This window comes from Puntigrus tetrazona, chromosome 23 (assembly GCF_018831695.1).
Source record: "Puntigrus tetrazona isolate hp1 chromosome 23, ASM1883169v1, whole genome shotgun sequence".
Taxonomy (NCBI): domain Eukaryota; kingdom Metazoa; phylum Chordata; class Actinopteri; order Cypriniformes; family Cyprinidae; genus Puntigrus; species Puntigrus tetrazona.
The window spans coordinates 9,191,005-9,210,546 of NC_056721.1; the positions used below are offsets into that span (position 1 = coordinate 9,191,005).

Here is a 19,542-nt window from a genome sequence, read left to right on the forward strand (position 1 = left end):
TTGTTTGAGATGTACCCAGTGCATAGGTATGATCCAGTTTTACATCCTCACAGCAATTTTGGTTAGTAAAAGATTAGTAAAATGGCTGTGCATCATCATAAGCTTTGAAATGTGCTTTACAGTATGCCGAGTACACAGTAGAGAAATACTATTACACTGAAAAAGTTACATGTTACATGTTTACAGGTAATCAGGTTACAGATAAACTGTGCACTATCAGCAGCGATACCGTATGCAAATGCAAGGACGGATATCGGTGTGGAAACAAGAAATGTTCCTTCTGTGTTTATGAATGCAAGGTGGGAGAGGAGCCCACCGAAGAACGTAAGATTTGAATTGAACCCCTAGAAGCTCTCAAACCGTTTAATATCAAATGAATTGCTGTTATGCTGTAATGTTTTTAATTCCCGTAAATGAATGCTTGCAGGATCTTGTAGAAAATGTCCGGAGGGAAAATTCAATGATAAAATCCACAGTATGTGCAAAGAATGGAAGAAAAGGTAGCGTACAATAGGTTTTTTAAAAAATATTATTTCTCCGAAATGCATTTGCCATTAAAGTAATTCAAACTTTCTTATTCATTCACTAGTTGTCCTGATGGACAGACTTTGGTCAAAGGAAATGTTACCAGTGACAGTATATGCACATATTTAGAGGGTAAGAAGAAAAATACAGGAGGAAACATAACTTGGATGGCAAGCAACATGCAACATCATCTAATGTTTTTGTGTCTGTTACAGAGCCTAGACCAAATTCCTCAACAAGTGGGACAGACAACAAAAATGGTAAATATCTATAAAAAAAAAAACTAAAAATATTACCACCAGAACTGTGCTTAAGTTAATTAGACTTATATGTAAATATAAGTATCAAACTCCAAATTCAAGGTCATTTTTGTTTCCTATAGAACAGACAAGATGGCTATCAGTTTTAATTGCTGCAGGCATGGCAGGTTTGGCTGTCCTTCTCATCGTAGCATCCATCGCTGCATACGTAAAGGCACAAAACAAAACAGAGAAGCCAAAAACCGATACCCCTGACGAAGGTACCATTCAAACATATGTATCCATATGGCGTTCTGTCATGATGGTGTCTGATTTTACAGTATTGTTATTCCTTTCTTTTAGATCACTCAGCCGAGTCTAGGATAATGGTTGTTGATCAGGAAGACTGCAGTTTTCGTCATCCCGAGCAGGAACAGGGTGGCAGCTTAGATTCCATCAATACACAGGACTCCGAGTCTAAACTCATAGTGTGAGTTTACAGAACAGTATTTTTTTTTTATATAAGACTTTAGCATTGCTACTGGAACAAGGGGACAAAACCCCAGAATATCTACTAAACTGTGAAATACATGACTGGATGTTGATCAGCAGTTCCAGTTGGTGTATCTATGGGAACAAAATTAGTTACGTTTGTGTTCTGTAGGACTTTCATGTCGGAGTTTTTAAGTTGTGAAGTGTGGTGCACCTTAATAACACAAAGATGAGAGGTTGTTAATGTAGGTGTGCAGTAGCAGACAGCATGTCAACACTTTTATGAGAGTAGGCGTCATCTACTGGTGTTTGCGTCACGTTTTTCAGGTCAAAGCCCTTTTGAAATACCCTGGTGGGCTTCCCCACTTTTTCTAAAGAGCATCAAAAAGTTTGGATCAAGAACAAAGTGGATAACATAAGCACAAAGAGGCATGTTTGCACTTTAATCATTGTTAGTTATAGTTCTTTTTATGTTTATGTTCTTTTATGTTTTTTTTATTATTGTGTGGAAATCAACAGCGAGAGAAGAGTAGTTTTTCTGTAGCTAAATGTGGTTGACTGTGTCATGTAGGAAGTGAACTGCTGAAACTAAACATCTGACCTAATTTTTTGTGCATTTTACTGTTTTGTACAAGTAAGCTTGTCAACTCTTGCCTTTCTAAACTCTGGGTTAACAAAATTATGACTTATGGTTCATTCATTCACAATTCATTCTTTACTTGGGGTTAGGAATTTACCCTGGGCATGTAGGTTTCGACTCAAGGTTTCACAATGCTATACTTGTAAATCCTTATTTGCATAGTCAATATCATTGACTAGATGAACTGCTTAAATTAAAGCTTGTCTTGCTCATATGCAGCAGTTTGAAAATTCCAAGCTTGGTAATCCGGGTTATTTGGAAGTTCCGTAAAATGGATATATTAACCTGTAAGACTTACCTATATGCCTACGGGGGAGAACTAGAAATACTTTTCTTACGAAATTCCATTAATCTGCTTCAGAGGACATGTGATAACCCCCGAAGGCATATAGTTTAGTTTCATGATGGATATATCTGATTTAAGGAGTTCAAAATAATGGCCGCTATCCACCAGCATTACCAAGCTTGTAAGTTTAAAAAGTCAGTATACACCTTGAATGGCTTTGGGAATGAGTAAAATATGCTGTAATTTTCAATTTTTGGGTGAACTATTTCTTTAAGGTCAGTATGAAAAGCCCTATAAGATTATGGATGTAAAAACGACACATGCGCTACAATATATTGCGCAACTATCTGTTATAATATTGTAAATATATTGGCTTGCCTCAGAGCTCTATCCATGTGTTTGGGAATTTCTTTTAGGTAAAAACCTTGAGTTCATAGAGTGGATACTGAGGTCATTAAACATTAAAGCTACTGTGCAGAAAATCCTGTGAGATTGCAAAAAAGTTGGAAGATTTCCTTGAAGAGGTAATCTTACCGGGTCAAGTGACTTCTGCTTGGTTTTGCATATGTAATCTTATCTAATCTAAAAGGATTTATCAGTGGACTGTATATCCTGCTGACTCAGTGGGAGTTCCCTGATGACCAGAGCTGAAAAATATTTACTGTATCTAATGTAATTAACTTAGAAACCCTGAACATCTTGCATTACAGTTTCATTTTACTCCCACATCTAGACATACGTGTACAAACATGCAGAGCTCTGCATGCATCCACAAAAAAAAAAAAAAAAAAAAAAAAAAAGTTTCTAAGCATAACAGGGGTAAGATAGAACGCAACAACTGGATTGAGCAATATGATAATGGTGCTGGTCTTTAATGGTTAAAAAAAATCATGCTGTTTAATATGTCACTTTATACATTACCATGGGTTTATATCTAAAACCATATACAGCATAGTCAATCACTTTTATTTATATAGCGCTTTTAACAATACAGATTGTCAAAGCACTGAACAGTATAAAATAGTAGAATAGAGTGATAGCAATGTATTTTTTAAATGCAGAGAAGGTCTGTAGAGAGCCAAAAACCCCATACGTGACAGAATGGAAAAAACCTTGGGAGAAACCAGGTTTAGTTGAAGGCCAGCACGGCCAGCACTTAATTTTCAATTAAACTTTAAATGCAGCTATGTCATCTGTGTAGTGGACTTATTGTGTGTGTATTCTGTAATACAGTTTAGAAGACAGTTCAACCTCTTTTTTTTTTTTTTTTTTTTTTTTTTTTTTTTTTTAACCCAGAAGTTTCATTTTGTGGGAAGAAAAGGTCTCACTGGCAATTGATGTTTGAGGTGCTTCCCACAGAGATTTGAATTAATTTGTTGGTAATTAGGGAAAGTCTTAAACTTTATATACAGTTAAAATTTAACTCCACACAATTTCTGCTGTAAATGTATAATGTGTTTATTGATGTGAACCAAAATCTTTTTTTGGTTCACATCAATATTGTAATAAATATTTTGTAAAGAAATATATATATATATATATATATTACACTTTATATAGGCAATGAAGGCCTACTGAACACATTACTTAAATTGTTGCCATAACATACAATGAAAACATACATCATGTCACCATTCAGCATCAGCACATAAATACACAGAAAATGTCCTCTAATCTGGCAAAACTACTGAATATATATACTGCTGATGTATACTACAGAGACGGAAGATGACTCGAGCCAAATTCATGTAATAATATCAGAAACATTAAATGTTTCATTTCTACAATGTGAATGCATGACAAATACATAAAGGTGTCGAAAATTTGATTGAAAATAACACTTTGGGCAAATGAAGACTTGTGTAGTTCCTGGAATACAGGAAAAAAGTACATGCAATTTAAAAAGAATGCTTGCTTGAATATCTTAGATCAAGAGTTATGCAGAAAAACTCCAAAAGAGGTTCACTCAACCAAGTGCCAACTTCCTTTAATCAAAGCATAGTATCGTTTCAGGTTTTCCCAGAAGTCAAATGTGTAATGCCAAATGTTTGTGGTAGCTTTCCCTCTGTGGTTAAATGCCTCTAACCAGCTGCTAAATAAAACTGAAACAAACCAAAAGAGCATGACATGACATAGACAGATGTTTAATAGTAATAACAGCATCATCTGGATGGAGTGTCCCTGTTTTGCAAGTTCAAATTGATTTGTTGATTGCAAAAGTATCCAAAGTCTTGGAGAAAGCAGAAGACTGGAAAGCCCCAAACTGCCAGGACATGCATGCATTTCATTAATCTAATTTGGTTATTAATTCAATATTGCAGTTTATTTCACACTTTTATATGTCCAACATCACTGCTGCTTGCAGTTCTCTTTCTGTTTTGCATTTTCCTTTTTTTCCTTGGGCTTTACCCGTCCCAGTTTATCACTAGGTCGTTTCGTGGGGGGCACAAAAGTAGGTTCCTCCAAGGAGCTGTACAAACCTACTTGTTGTGAAGTTTGATTTTGACAGGAATCTATAAGTTAATAGTTAAAAATTATTCTTCACTCCATTCATAAAAGCTGTGTCATAAAAATTGTAAATGAATGATAGCGTCATTAAATTTGACCTGATTCAGCTGCATCCTTTCTTTGAAAGGTGGGGTCCAGCTCTTCTGCAATATTTCTGATGGCTTGGGATTGCCTGTGGTGACACCAATGGAAGTTAAAGAATATGTCCTGAACATTAAGCAATAGTTCACAGAGAAAATAAATGATTTACATTGTCGTGGAAACGTGACTATGGTGCTGATTGCCTGGGGTAAAGTCATCAACTGGGGATTGAAGACCCTCAGAGTCCAGTCTCTGCCTCTGTATGTTAAACAGCAAATTATTCACGATTACAGAATTTTTTTAAATTTCTTTGTACTACTACAAAAAAGACAACTAAAGGTTAGTTCACTCTCATCAAACAAACATGAATGGTTACATGAATTTGTTAGAAACCAGTGAATAAATGGTTACAGAATAACAAAAGATAGTGTCAGTCTATAATAATGCCAACCTGTCTGTCACATGCTGTTCTTCTATCATTCTCCCTGTATTCTTGTACAGGTTCCAGCTCACGAGACCTCCGTTTAGCCTTTATCTCCTGTTTTTGCATGAAACGTGCTATTTCCTGCCGTGAAATGACAATTTATGCACCTATTTATGTATTAAAAAAACAGCCCTTCTTCAAACTCCGCTTACCTCATCCTGAGCAACCTGTGCTGCTGTGAAGTCTTCAATAGGACAGTCCCTTCTAACAGGAGAGCAACCTTGTTGAGTCTGAGAGAAGAGAACACACTTCGGCATTATTTTAAGAATTTTTGCTACTGTTATTGGTATTAAACAGACTTTGTGGAAGACCACTGGGTGGTATGATGGTGTATACAAAAAGTATTCAATCCTGCAATTAAACATGAAAACCTACAGGCAAGCGGCCCTCCAGCAGCAAGATGGTCTGATATATAACATACCATTAACAATCAGTCACGTTCCTGGAGCCCCTTGACACCAAACATTTTGATTGTCTCCTTTGTCTGAGACTCCAATTTCTTAAAAGAGTCTTAAAACGAGCTGATGACCTGAATCAAGTGTGCTTGATTAAGGAGTAAGTGGAATATACCAAAACTGTGGTAGATATATTTGGTCTTGTAGTTCACCTCTTCGGCCAATTTCTCCTCCTCTTCCTGAAGCCTGCGGGCCAACTCCTCATCCAGCAGCACTTGCTCCAAATCTCCCAAGTCAAGTGCAGCTGTTCCACTCCTAATTGCAGGTCCTGTCAGGTAATAAGGGCAAAATAAACCAGATAGCGTGGAGAAGAGACACAGGGTTTTAGGCAACCATCACCTTCAACCAGCTCGGTCACAACCAGAGGTGTCCAATCCTGCCCCTTGAGGGCAACTGTCCTGAGGAGTTTAGCTGCAACACACTTACCTGGATGTTTCCAGTAATCCTGAAGACCGTAATTAGCGGGTGTAATTAGGGCTGGAGCTAATTTCTCATGGAACGTGGCCCTTCTGGAACAGGATTGGACAGTTCTGGCTGCATGTGGATTTCCATTTGATTAAACTCATTGGGAAACTTACTGGGTAGATTACAGCCCTGAAAACACACCTAAAAAGACACACAAAGTAAAAGCCAAATCAAAAAGTAAATGCAAGGCCAAGTCAAGAAGAACCAAGATTATTTAATGTTGGAGGTACTGAAAAGGAGAAAACAACTGATGCTGCTAGGAGAAACAGAAGCAGATGAGATTTTGCGGTGTTTGAGAAACAAGGATGAGATCTAGTCTCACTGGAGAAGGGATCAAGCTTCAATAAAAGCAGATGCAAGCAAAATAATGGTCTCAACTCCAAAGATTTACACCAGAAGCACACAGGATGGACAGGAGTTCTTGTTTACTGATTGGGGTTGATTGGAAAGCAATGAGCAGATGTATAGACAGGCTCAGCCACACTGTAGAGATGGGTTACCTGCTCCAGAAGACTGGAGTCTTTGTATCCGTCTTTCCTCCCTCCTGCTGTCCCTCTCCAACTTTTCCTCTGTGCTCGATCTCTGTTCCTCGAACGTCTGACAGCGCTCACTTTGACTTCGCCTCACTCTACCCTCTCCATGCCTGTGGTCCTGGTCTATCCTCCTTTCATCCTCCGTTAATGATCGAGCTCTATGCCGTGCATTTCTGCCTCTCGCCATCTCCCAACTTCTCGTATCTCTCAAGTGGTTGTCCACTTCCAACTCCAACTGTGGCACTCTAGGCTGCAGTGAGGGGGCATTATTTGGGGGTCTTGGTCTAGCCAAGTTGGAATCATCTACGTTGCAGGCTCTGCTTCCCTCACACACCGATGTCCGCCTGATGTTACCATGATAACTACGTCGCATTGAAATGTTGCGTCGAAACCCCTGAGCTTGAGTTTGGGGACCTTGAGTTTCACCAAGGTGTGTGTGATCATCTCTTAGTATGCCTGTTGAACATTGAACTCTTTCCCTAGTATCCCTGTGACCATTTTCATAGGTCCTCCAACCACTGGCAAGAGAACTGTTAGAGCGCTTCCGTTCATCTGGAAAATGAACATGTCTTTCTCTAAAACTCTCTCTACGACCATAACCATCTCCCTGCCACATTCTGTTACGATCCTCCCTCATGCTGCTGTGTCGACTCAGCCCCTTTCCTGAGACCGACTTCTTCTGTCGCAATATTTTCTCAAGTTTATAGACTGGTTCAAAGAGATCATCCTCAGAGCTGTGGCTGAGGTAGCCTTGTTCACTCATATCGTTCTTTATGAGCTTAATGACATCACCCCATCCACCTGACAGGTGTGATGATCTGTTACTGCTGCATTGGCTGGTCATGCTTTTGTCGTCCTGCTCTAAATGAGCTCTGGAAGGTCTGTTGATGAGCCTCCTCTGCCCTATAGTGGGTTTGCTGTACTGTCGTATGACTGTAGGCCTACTGTACTCAATCAGGTCCTCTTCTGAGTCTGAGTAGGTGGGCGAGCAGGAGTGCTGCCATTTTCTGGTTGGAGACCGGTTGTGAGGTACATGAACACTCCGCGCAAAGTATGGACGAGCAGGAATGCTTGTAGACTCTTTAGTAAAGCCAACCATGCAAACATAAAGCAGGGTATTTGAGAAATGGTTAGAGATCGGGGGTGCAGAGTAAAACAGTTAACACATCAAGCTCTGTTTAAAAGTAAAAAGGACAAATGAAAATAAAACATGCACTGAATGAGGAAAAAAAAACAAAAAACGTGGAGCATCACTGAATTCAGGGTGATTCAGCACATGGTTAGTAATGTTATTTATTCACTCTCATGTCATTCCAAATTAATTTTACCTTTGAATGAACTATACTGTAACTAGCCTTGTTTCGTTTAATAAGTGAAAACATACATTTTGCAAGCATGAAAATCAATATATTTCAAGCAAAACTTCACATTTTCTTGAAACGGTTTATGTCATTAAATGAATTCAGTTTTTAATGGCAGACACAAAATATGTGGTGTAACCATAGAGCTGTTCAAAACAGGAAACAAACAAGAGTGAACTACCCTTTAGGATCATCATCCTGGATGATATCATGTCCTGTGGATGATGCCGCACTGTATGATGTTTGCATTAACAACCCACGCATGGAGTCACATTATTTCACAGCAAATCAGCTAATACAGAAAATAACCATTTAACTAGACAAATAAAACATGTGACACATAGTCACAATGTTACTGAAGAAATTCTTATTATAAACATGTTTACTAATTTCTACAAGAAAGCTGTTTTAAATGAGGGTGACAAACAGAAATACTGTTATACAGGCAAAAGAACTTTAATCATGAGTTTCACACATTGAATCCTCTATAAACCAATTTATCAACATGTTCCTTCACAGTTTTAGCAAATCAGACTCAATTCAGATGATTTAAACCGTTTATAGCTATACTATGGGGTTCAGTGTCAATGTAAATGGGGCCCACTTGACGTGTAATTTAAATTTAACACTCCTAATAAAGCTATCTATAAAGTTAATGGCCAATATGAAGGAAAATATTAAATGCTTTGTCACACAACAGAAACTCTGTCACAAAAGTGCGGCCTACCTAATACTGTTGAAGTTACGTCACATCATAACAACCGTTCAATAACGGTATGAATTACAGAGGATTATTTTACCTCTACAATCTTTATGTTGGTAACTGCTCCCGTGTCTCAAATAAAGCGCTTCCTCTTCTTGTATCCTTTTTGCTATTTCCTAAAAAACCAACAACAAAAACAAGCTTTATAGATCATAATGGTCATTCTGGGAAGTGAGGATCTTTTTTTTTTGTTTTTTTGCAAATTGTTAATTGATACAGAAAAGTATGTGAAATATAACTGTAGGCTGTGTTTGAGAAGAAACTACTACAACAGCACGTCAAAGAAATAGATTGACAGTTATTCGATTATGACACATCGAGGTAAAACCCACAGAGCCTAGGCGTGGGTTTGTGACTAAAAATATATCCGCTCATACGCTCAACGCAGACTCTAGTGACTGTCGCCGTACGTCAACAGAGGGGAATTTCCATGCTTACGTATCAAAGGCCTTGAGACCTGCCTGCTTTTACTGCAAAAAGCCCACCATGCTGAATCTTCAAACAGCTTTGTGCTTGCTTTGCAGCTAATCTGTCAAACAGGGGACACAATTTATCGCACGGCTGACCACAATGACTCACAAGATTCCTCTGACAAAGTATGCTCGAAACATGTCTTAACTGAATTAAATACAGTACAGTACAGTTTCTTTTATCTTATCACATGCCAAAAATTTTGTGTCATGTAAATAAAGATTACATTTATGCACCTTTTATAAAAAAGCTAAGCTATGATTTCTGCAAAAGCATTACACTACAATTTTAATATATGCTTTTAAGTCACTAGTGGCTTGCTTGGTTACTCTTTGAAAGATTTCTTATTTTTGGTCTCTGCTTGCCTTGAACTGTGTTAAGAAATGCTGTCCTTTAAAGGCTTTCAAAAATGTGACAACACCCTGTATGCCACACGTAATTTACAGCACTTAACCAGAAGATGGCAGAGTTCTGTCTCAATGACAAAAGTAGTTCGTTCAAATAATTATAAAACTTTTTACTTCTACTCAGCTAATATCAGGAATTTTAATGCTGTTTAGAAACATCAGCATGAAGTAAAAATGTACGACTTAAGGAGGTTGGGCTAAATATTTATGAAAACGTTTTTGAAGACCTTTTGGAAAATGGCAGAAACTGAAACATGAGAGTAAGTGAAGAGATGATCTGGCCGTTTAGGCCAGATGTTTTTTTTTTTTAGGTGAGAGTCCCACAATGGGTCACAAGGGGGTGCTAATGTGCCAGTGGAAAATTTAAGAGAAAATAAAAAAGATTTAACAGCAATGTATTTTACCATTATGCTTTGAGCTGGTATTTATTGTGAAAACGTAACTATTAAAAACACTGTATAAAATTAATAATAAATGTTTTGGCTTTAGCCAATGACAAAAAAAAGGTCTTATTTTTGGTTAATTTTGTAAAACGCAATGCTTAATATTTTTTCACAGACAGCATAAAATGGTCTGCATACATAAAAAAGAAGCAGAGTCTCTTTATGTCTGTTGCCATAAGGTCCTGGTGTCCTCCTATTCTAATTAACCTATTACGCTGACCTTTCTAACTTCACAGCAGCAACCGAATTAAATCCACCATCTTGCGCTGAGAGATTTTGCCTCACACAGGGACCGGCTCCTGTCTCAAGGGGTCTGATTCTGAGCTTATCTGGCACCTGGACTGTTAAGAAATCACCTCCCAGATGAGGTTTACTTGTGTACACAACCATTCGGACGACTGACTGCAAATTATGTTGAGCATTACTTTTCGCTGCTCCTGTAAGAGCTTGATAGGACAGCAGGCTTCCGAGCCGCATGTGGAGATGATATTTAGATGCGACCTGCTGCCTCACAGGCTTTAATTAACACCGGGCTGCAGGGGTGTAAATATGTAGAATTAATGCAGCGGAATGACATTTTGTGCTATATGTGAGGCCTGTTGGTACAAAATATGCCATACAGGTTCGAAAACAGCTTTCAAGATTACTAGTAAATAATACAAGAATAAGCAGATTGATATTTCATCGTGTCCATTTTAAAGCATATTTTTTAACTTTTCAAAATGGCAGTGAGCACTTTTGGTGCTTTCCAAAAACATCGTAATCATAAAATAAGAAATATACTTTAAATATACTTTTTTTTTTAAAGAGAATATCGGTAACAAAACAATTTATTTGAAGTTCAATTTAAAAAAAGAAAAAAAGTTTTAAAGAGGTTTAGATTAACTGCAAAACAAGAGCAACATGCACGTTTAAAAACATGCATAATTTGTGAAGCAGGCAGGTCAAGTCATGATTCTTTCATGAGTCAAAAATGCCTGCAGAAACAGAGATCAATGCTGACTATACAATTCTGAATCATAAAATGCGCCAAATATCAAAAATTCCTTTTAGTACAATACTGTAATTTGAAATGACTCAAAGGGATGCTGACTCAGATTTATCTGGAACCCCAAGTGTCTGAGATCACCTACATGATAATAGGTGGTCAGGATCCAATAACTTGATATGCCAACGTTCTCTGACTCAGTTTTTCTGCTTGCTGAGCTAACAATTTCCAGCTTTGCCACCTAAATCACCCAGGACTCTCCAACTCCCAAAAACACTTAGGCTTTGATTTCCGAGTAACCCCCACAGGCTGTCTGTCTTCAAATAAATCTGAACAAAGGATTGTTTAATTAAGGTTGGCTGCAATATCACTCAAGAGAAAAATAAAAGCTGAACAAGTTAATTATTTTTCCTGGCAGACACAGAAACCTTGTTGCTACATGTTTACATTTCTAAGAAACTTCTGGATCATGACAATAATTTAACCAAATCAAATGCAATCAGAAGGTCTTATATGCAGAAAAGCTAATCTCTTACTTTTGCTAAATTATGAATATAAAATTTCATTACCTTAATTTTGTTCCAACCCTGTATGAGCTTCTTTCTTATGTTGAACAAAAAAGAAGATATTTCTAATTATTTTAATGAAACTATGGAAAGAAATGCTATTGAAGTCAATAGATACAAACAACTATTTAATCACAAGCAAAATATCTTCTTTTACAGTATCTTTAACATAAGAAAGATGAATTTTTTCATACAGGTTTGGAATGACATGAGCATCAGTAAATGACAAAATTTGTATTTTTGGGTAAACTATCCTTTTAAAAGCTAGGTCACAATGCTGGTGTGTTGTACCGAACTTCACTGATTATTGCTTGCAGCTTTTTACTATGCCACACCACCTTCAACACAAAGAACAGCATAACATTTATGGGACCATTAATACAAAGTACTCACTAAAGAAAAGCTGCAGATCCATAGAGATTTAATTTTATTTCTGGAGGAGAACATTTCCACACTCAGCTTTTCTGCTTGTGATTCACTGAACTCAAAGACTAGAAGCGTGCCTGGGGATGTTATTTAGGGCAGGCTGGAGTTAAACGCATCTGAAGTTGATTAATGCACAGTATGAGTGTGATATTTTGCTTTATAGTAGCTTATTGTTCATTCCTGTGTGGTCTTTGCCAGCACTTACTCTCCACAGGAGACTGGCTGAATACATCATCTCACTGGCGTCCCACAGTGACTCATTAATTATTGATCCATTTGATCCCTCAGACAAAGTGGTCCAGAGGTGTAAATGAAAAACAGAAGGGGTGACGTTTACTGAGCCTGGAGTGTGTTACACACCTCGTCCTCCACCTCCCTTCTCCGAGCTTCGTCCGCACGCCGCTGGATGTCCTCCTGAATCATGCGTGCATATTCTGAGTCTCGCTCCTCCCTTAACAGAAAAAAAAACATAATATAATATAATGAAGACAACTAAAAAACAAATATGCATCATTTTATGTATCCTTTTATGTAAGAAGGAAATGCAGAGACTGTTGCATGATTGGACGCTGGTGGACTTTGGACACGTTATCAGCTACTGAACTGCTGATAAACAGTATACAACCAGACAGCGTTATATCTGATAGTGGTGTGACCGGTCTGTGTGCGTGATCTTACAGTTGGCGAGTGGCCTGGTGCTGAACCCTCTGCTGCTCCTCATCCTGGAGTCTCTTGGCTACTCTGATGTCTCTCTGCACCAGCTGACTCCTCTGCACATTTGAGTTGTAGTACTGCTCAACTGTTGAAGAAAGCATGCGAGGTTACAGAAGAGCACATGGTAGACACACTACCATTTAAAAGATTTATTTGAAAAGAAATGAATGTTTATGCACGCATTAAAATAAAAAATAATGTTATACAAAATTACGAAGAATATATAAGGGCTCCCAAGATATATTAAGCAGAGCAATTGTTTTTGAAATTAATATATTACTAAAATCATGAACTGTAGTGTATATCAAAATTTGATGTATTTATTTCAGTATACCTTATCTGACCAAGCAGGATATATCAGTTAACCAGGCAAATTGGCTCACGTGAGAGGTTGTGTTACCTTATGTACTGAAACACCCTCTTACATGTATTTCTAGGTGAACATCAGCCAACTTTAGAAGTTTAAAAAAAGATGGCTGAATGAGTCAAGGCTAAGGAAAAAGATTTTAAGCTTGCATTTAAAATGCTTTAGGTGTGGCAGATGAAATTAGAGAATTTGGACTTACTTTCCTGCTCCTGCAGGTTATGAGCTAGAGCTCCATCCTCCAGTACAGCAAAACACTGGCATACTGCAGAAGAAAAAGAACTCTCAATACAACTGAAAAAAGTAACAATTAACAGCTATAAGAAATACTGATGATCTTTTATCAGTAGTCTTTATAATCACCCCAGATTATAAAAGTATAGTATCTATAGTAGTATAATTATAGACTACATACATTCAAGGCTGTAACTGGAGACTTTGTCAGAAAATACCGGCAGACATTTGGATGGTTCACAGACATGCAATGTTTTTCATGTCTTCAGGTCATTTTAGTAAAGCTCATTTAAAAATGTTCAAAACAAATTAAAAATACATATTTTATCCCTTTGAAACAAGTCTTTAATTCTTTATATAGCCTACTAACTTTTAAAATGAGACTTATGAGTTTCATAAAGCCATAATAACAGTCTGTACAACAATAACTAACCCTGGAAAGTTAAAAACAAAATTAGACTTGTGGTTTTGGTCCAGTAAGCGTCACATTTCATTTTAAACCCCATGTTAAAATAATTGACAACCCAGAAAGGCTCTCACTGTTTTAAGGAAAATCTTTAAAGAAATCTGTGTTGTGCTATTGAGAATAATTTGTCTTTCAATTTGCAAAGCCAACAAAAAATAAATGAATTAAGTAATGTGTAAGGCATTTCTGAGGATTTAAAGGCAAGGCGAGGCAAGACAAGGCAATTGCCTAAATCGTTCGTTTAAGGGAAGGGCTACTGTTCTAGGTGGATGAAGAACCCGGCCATATGTTATTTTCTGTACTAATCGGCAGCATTTTGATGCCACTGATACTGAACTAAACTTTATTTAACCCAGAACATTCCTTTAACAAGAAACAAGAGTATCAGGTCAGTGAACTTTGCATTTAACAAATGTGCATGCGAACTGAAAAGTACAATTCTTAAAGTTCTTTCAAGCTGATACTGTATACAGCCAAATAAAATATACAGGACACGTGTGCAAAAAAAAAAATTTGCTGCCTATATGGAAGCAGAGCGCAAATCCTTTCGAGCACTGAAGCGTCACAGAAAAGATAAATAAACAGTTTTTTATAAAAACTACTCGAACCTCTTGAGGTGCTGTAAATAATTTTGGTGATTTGTTTGTTTGCAATTTTATTTTGCACTGCCATTTTCTTATCTGTAGGGAATCCTATGCAGTACGTAGTAAACCTAAAAAAGCTCAGTACAGCGTTTTGTACACTGCAAAATCCCTCAAGAAGTTCTGTGCTACTTCTATCTTGTGGTGAATGTTGAGCAGTGTCATTGGTGTTACCAAACAAACATACAGCTCTCATAAATACGCTCCTGCCAAAAAAACTCCAACGATCCTGTGGTACTGCCCCTCAGGAAATCCACAAAGTCAACGCCAAATTCAAATTTAGTAAAAAGCAACTTCAAATTCAGCGATTTACAAGGCGGCTGAGTCGCAGAGAGTTTCTGAAAGGAGTATGGTCTGTAATTGACACAACAGCTGGAGTCTGAGGCTTCAGCGCTGGTGCTGGACCTGCGGTCGGGACGGAGAACATTACAGACCCTGAAAGCAGTTAAAGTGAGCATTTTACTAAATCAAGAGCCACCACCATCAAGATTCACACTCAACAGGACTAAAACTTGAAACGCCAATGACTAAATCTGCTTTACTTCAGGATGGCTCGAGCAATTATGCTAAATTAGAGTGGCATGACCATAATATCCTAATAGAGACATACTGACTTCAGCACAACCTCTGACCTGAGCAGCTGCAATCTATGTATAGCTGTGAGGCCCAGCCACCCCGTCTGGTGGGGTGAAACTACAGACCCCCTAAAACTTCCAGCAGAGAGAAGTAATCCTTCTGTGGGGTATCCCAGGTTTAAATGCAGCCATTTCAGGATCCAAAAAGATGTATTTTCTGCTTGAGCCCACCTGCTGCATGTTGCGATAACCCATATCAGGTTACACAAGCGCCTCCCAACAATGCCCTCACACATCCACATCCACCCGGAGCGCACATACATACGCCTGCACACAGGAAGAATGGTTTCCAGATGTGAAGACGGAGAAAAAGACACACACCGAGTAGAAGGATAGTGAGATTGGTGGCGTTTACTTTGGAAAGGCGTACAGATAAGGGCAAAACATAATGGTCAGTGTCTTTGTCCTCTTTTGAGACATCCAGTGGCTCTGTAAACTCAGTAGTTGGTTTGTTTTGTCCAGCAGCCAACATACTCTCTGCCTGCGGACAGGGCATGACAAGAACGCTAACATCAACAGAAATAAACTACAAAAATATTAGTGTACCCTACAGAATATATTTCTTGCTAATATCCAAGAAAATAATTTTGATATGTATAAATTTACAAATGGCATGCAAACCTATTCTTAAAATCTTAACATGAACTAAAACTAGATTTAGAATGCCGTTCAAAAAGTTTGCGGTCAGTAAGGTTTATTTAATTTTAAGAAATTAATACTTTTATAGAGGAAGAATGCATTAAATTGCATTAAAGTGACAAAGACAATTAAAAAAAAAAAAAAAACAGTGTTTACATGCGATATAAGATTCACAAGTGATCTATTAGTTGGATTCTAAAATTATCATTTAATCAGAGCTACCGTTCTCAGGAAGCATAACACAGCCAAAGACAAGCCTATGCTAGCATGCTAGTCGAGCGCATACGCCTACAGCCAATTATTAAAAACATCTGGTCTGATTCCCTAGTCAAAACAATCCTAATAACACAAGGGCAACAGAATGAACTACTGTCGGTTGAATGTAGTATGTTGATTAAACGTGGTCAGGAAACACATTAGCCTCCTCTCTAAACACCGATCCGTCCTTCAGAATACACCTAAACTGATAAGATTCCTGACAGCAGTATCCACCCCTTTTTCTGCTCATCTTTATCTACAGATGAGGAACTCCAGAACTCCTAACATCGGGAGGATCATGTCTCTAAATTTGCAGTCAACGAAAAACAACACTCACAGATTCACACGCTGAAAGAATAGTCCATCTCATCCGGTCAATGAAGGAGAAGCTGTACAACTTTGTTACTTTAAAATTCACTCTCGACAATCTAAACACCTGTTAACCTCATGCGCTTCTCGTTGTAGGAGGAGAGATTTAAGCCCGCAGACCCAGTTCAAGCTTTAGTGGACCTAACATCAGTATTCAGTTGTTTGGGGCGGCAAGAGGGTGTGGATATAAAGTTGTCAAACTAGTTTTGCAGAAGCCAAGCTGGAAAGACATGCTCACATTACAAAGACAGGCATATGTTTGTAAGCATATATGCATACTTTAAAAACATGACATGCCCATTTAAAAAAAAAAGATTGAGCAGTCACAGCATGCAAAACAGACAAAAACAAACAAGTGGTTGACAAGCTATTGAGCTAAGATAGGAAGTCTGAAAAGTCTGATGTAAAATCATGATATTGCTCAAATCCTTTGCTAAAGAAAAATAGAATTTCTTTCAAAAACGATCTTACGGACCCCAAACGTTTGAAAAGTATATATTCTAGTTGCCACTACTAGACATTTATAAATATCTATCGGAGCAGAGGTTTCACGGCATAAAGAGGAAAAGGGTCAGTGAAGGCATGGAGTGAAGGATGTAAAGGGGTTAAAGTGCAGAGAGTAAACAGGCTGCTTTTTCCTCAAGGGAACTGGGGTATAGACAGCATTCCCAAAATTATGGCGAGAGAAGTACCAGAGCAAAAACACATCCACGGGGACTGATAAAACAAGACTGAAGACAAAGGGAGCCCACTAAGATATATTTATTTATTACACAATGCTTTGGGAAACTAGCATTGAAAACAAACTGAGGAAATGAAAACACTGTTGCTCTTAGGCCAAGTTTAAAGGACATAAAACCAAAGAGAAAAACATGGCATAGTAATGCACAGACATTAGTTAATTGGGTGATGTAATAGTGTCTTTGTTCTATAGCTAGTGCTTGTTTAAGCGTAAAAATGCAAAACAACAATGATTGTATTGTGTACAGAATGAGAACGGAAGGGACATATTCATCAAGATTTCCCCCTTTAAAAGAAGCAGAAGAGACAATACGAGAGGAAACAGAGCCATGTGGAAAGGCTCTTTCACCAATGGAAAAAAAAAAAGAAGAGACAGCTCTTTTGCTTGCGAGATATATGGCAGACGTCTGGAATGTTAATCAGATCTCAGACTTATCAGCAAACGCTTGCAGCACATGGAACATAACATAAGACATCAGAATGGGAATCAACAATCAATCCTACAATGACATGACAAATTTTGGAGAATCATACAGAATAATAGAACAAATCCAACTAAATGAAATGGTCTACAATGAGTAACTATGATGGATGTCAGGCAAGTCTTACCCTCCTGGACTCTGGGCAGGTTGGACTGATCCACCTCCAGCTCTGCCATCACTTCTGGCACTGCTCAACAACTCATGCCATTCAGTAACACCTAGTCTCGAGAAAGAGAGAGACTGGTTAGTGCTAGACCGACTGGGTCAAAGTAACTTAATTGGTCAACAGACATTTGTCCTAGCAGATACAGTCTCATTATATATATATATATATATATATATATATATATATATATATATATATATATATATATATATATATATGAGATCATATTACACTGCAAACACAAATCTTTTGACAAACTACTAGAATATTTTTATATGTTACAACAGGATTTTATATATATATATATATATATATATATATATATATATATATATATATATATAAAAGCTAATAAAACAATTCAAATACACAATAGATTATCTTTAAAATTAATCTGTAAAAATAAAAAAAAAGTACAATAAAGTTAAATTAAATAATTCCTTTAAACCATTTGTGAAATTAAATGAATAAATGTATAAAAACATAAAATAAAACAAAAAGCATCTGTAAATAAAAGGAAACCTAACCATATTAAATAAATGTTTTAAACAGTAAATGCATTAATGGTTTAAAAGTAATTCCAACTTAGACGTAAATGACAAATATATCGACTCAGAGTGTTTTGCTATAAAAGACTTTGACAAAAACACTGGGTGAAGACAAAAAAAAGATGACTAAGCAGCTAATGCAAAAGAGCCCCGAAACAAAACAAAGCGAAACTAAAACAACCAAAAACAAACAAGCCAGCAGATGCCAAATGAATGAAGACAGTGCGGTGAATAGATCTTAATATTTCTCACGATTTTCACCACAGCGATTCATCACAAAAACATCAGACACTGAAAACACGATTCTCTACAGACAGCAAACACGGCGTCTTACCTGCTCCGTGCTTCTCTTCTCTAGAAATGCTCTTTTCAGTCTTCAACTACTTGTTGCATACCAGAGCTACTCCAAACGCTCTCACTTCTCATAAGCTCATACTTGGATTTGGCAGTATCTGAAACAAGCCTGAACTGTAATTACCCAGTTTCAAAGTTTCCGACCAGACGGACTGTTTTTGACAACGAGACAATGGCATGAAGCTTCCACAGCGATGGGAAGCCAGCGCGGACAAACTTCACGCTCCCTCCCTCGCCCGGCGCGCTCATTACATCACAGGGTGCATCCAATCACATCAAACTGTTTGAAAATCCACAAAGAGGAAAATGTTCATGTCGATTCACTCTTTAAAATATACTTTTTTTATTAATTGCAATTATTTAAATGCACAATACGTTGAGAAATATAACTAAAAATAATAGCAAATTCATTCAGCTAAATGAATAGTGCATAATAAATGCATAGTATTTTACTCTTTTACAAAGTGCTGGATGATATTCTGTCCTCTACTGATGACTGGTTTTAAAATTTTTGGGTTTTCATGCATTCTAAAGGAAACTTCTCTTCGTTATAATACACCAGCTGTTTAGCACTCTTAAAATGAAATAATTATGTTTTTATTGTATGTTGAGAAACAAAATATTCTTATTTGTCTTGTCCCAGGAGACTAAGTTTGCCGTTTGCTTTTTTTTTTTTTTTTTTTTTTTTTTTTGATGGTTATATTATATACCAGGTTATAACTAAATAAAACTTAATAAAAAAATAAAAAAATCTGTCATTGCTATTTTTTAAACTTTAGTAACTAAGGTCTGTTGATC

General features: G+C 37.3%; 2 protein-coding genes across 6 annotated transcripts in view; one reads left to right on the plus strand and one right to left on the minus strand.

Moving 5' to 3' along the window:
- tnfrsf9a (tumor necrosis factor receptor superfamily, member 9a) overlaps positions 1-2,429 on the plus strand; it is a 4,060-nt gene extending 1,631 nt beyond the window's left edge. The window contains exons 3-9 of the mRNA XM_043224462.1: positions 1-26; positions 187-324; positions 428-500; positions 590-657; positions 741-785; positions 908-1,045; positions 1,128-2,429. The exon at positions 1-26 is cut by the window's left edge and continues 91 nt beyond it. Of these exons, the coding sequence (XP_043080397.1) occupies positions 1-26; positions 187-324; positions 428-500; positions 590-657; positions 741-785; positions 908-1,045; positions 1,128-1,258 (619 nt within the window). The 3' untranslated portion in view covers positions 1,259-2,429. The remainder of the gene's footprint in view (positions 27-186; positions 325-427; positions 501-589; positions 658-740; positions 786-907; positions 1,046-1,127) is intronic.
- Positions 2,430-4,305: 1,876 nt separating this feature from the next.
- On the minus strand, positions 4,306-18,960 carry ccdc187 (coiled-coil domain containing 187). 5 transcript variants are annotated; one of them, XM_043224458.1, is made up of 13 exons: positions 18,725-18,960; positions 17,804-17,894; positions 13,414-13,476; positions 12,812-12,932; positions 12,494-12,584; positions 8,870-8,948; positions 6,676-7,788; positions 5,863-5,978; positions 5,408-5,485; positions 5,223-5,336; positions 4,941-5,029; positions 4,789-4,862; positions 4,306-4,695 (listed from the first exon to the last, which is right to left on the minus strand). In XM_043224458.1, the coding sequence occupies exons 2-13, from the start codon at positions 17,850-17,852 to the stop codon at positions 4,532-4,534; spliced, it is 2,151 nt and encodes a 716-aa protein (XP_043080393.1). In that variant the 5' UTR covers positions 17,853-17,894; positions 18,725-18,960; the 3' UTR covers positions 4,306-4,531. The 5 variants fall into 5 exon arrangements, 4 of the variants coding, with proteins under 4 accessions (XP_043080393.1, XP_043080396.1, XP_043080394.1 ...); XM_043224461.1 differs by lacking the exon at positions 6,676-7,788 and having other exon boundaries at positions 18,725-18,958; XM_043224459.1 differs by lacking the exons at positions 17,804-17,894; positions 18,725-18,960 and adding an exon at positions 16,422-16,595.
- Positions 18,961-19,542: the final 582 nt, after the last annotated feature.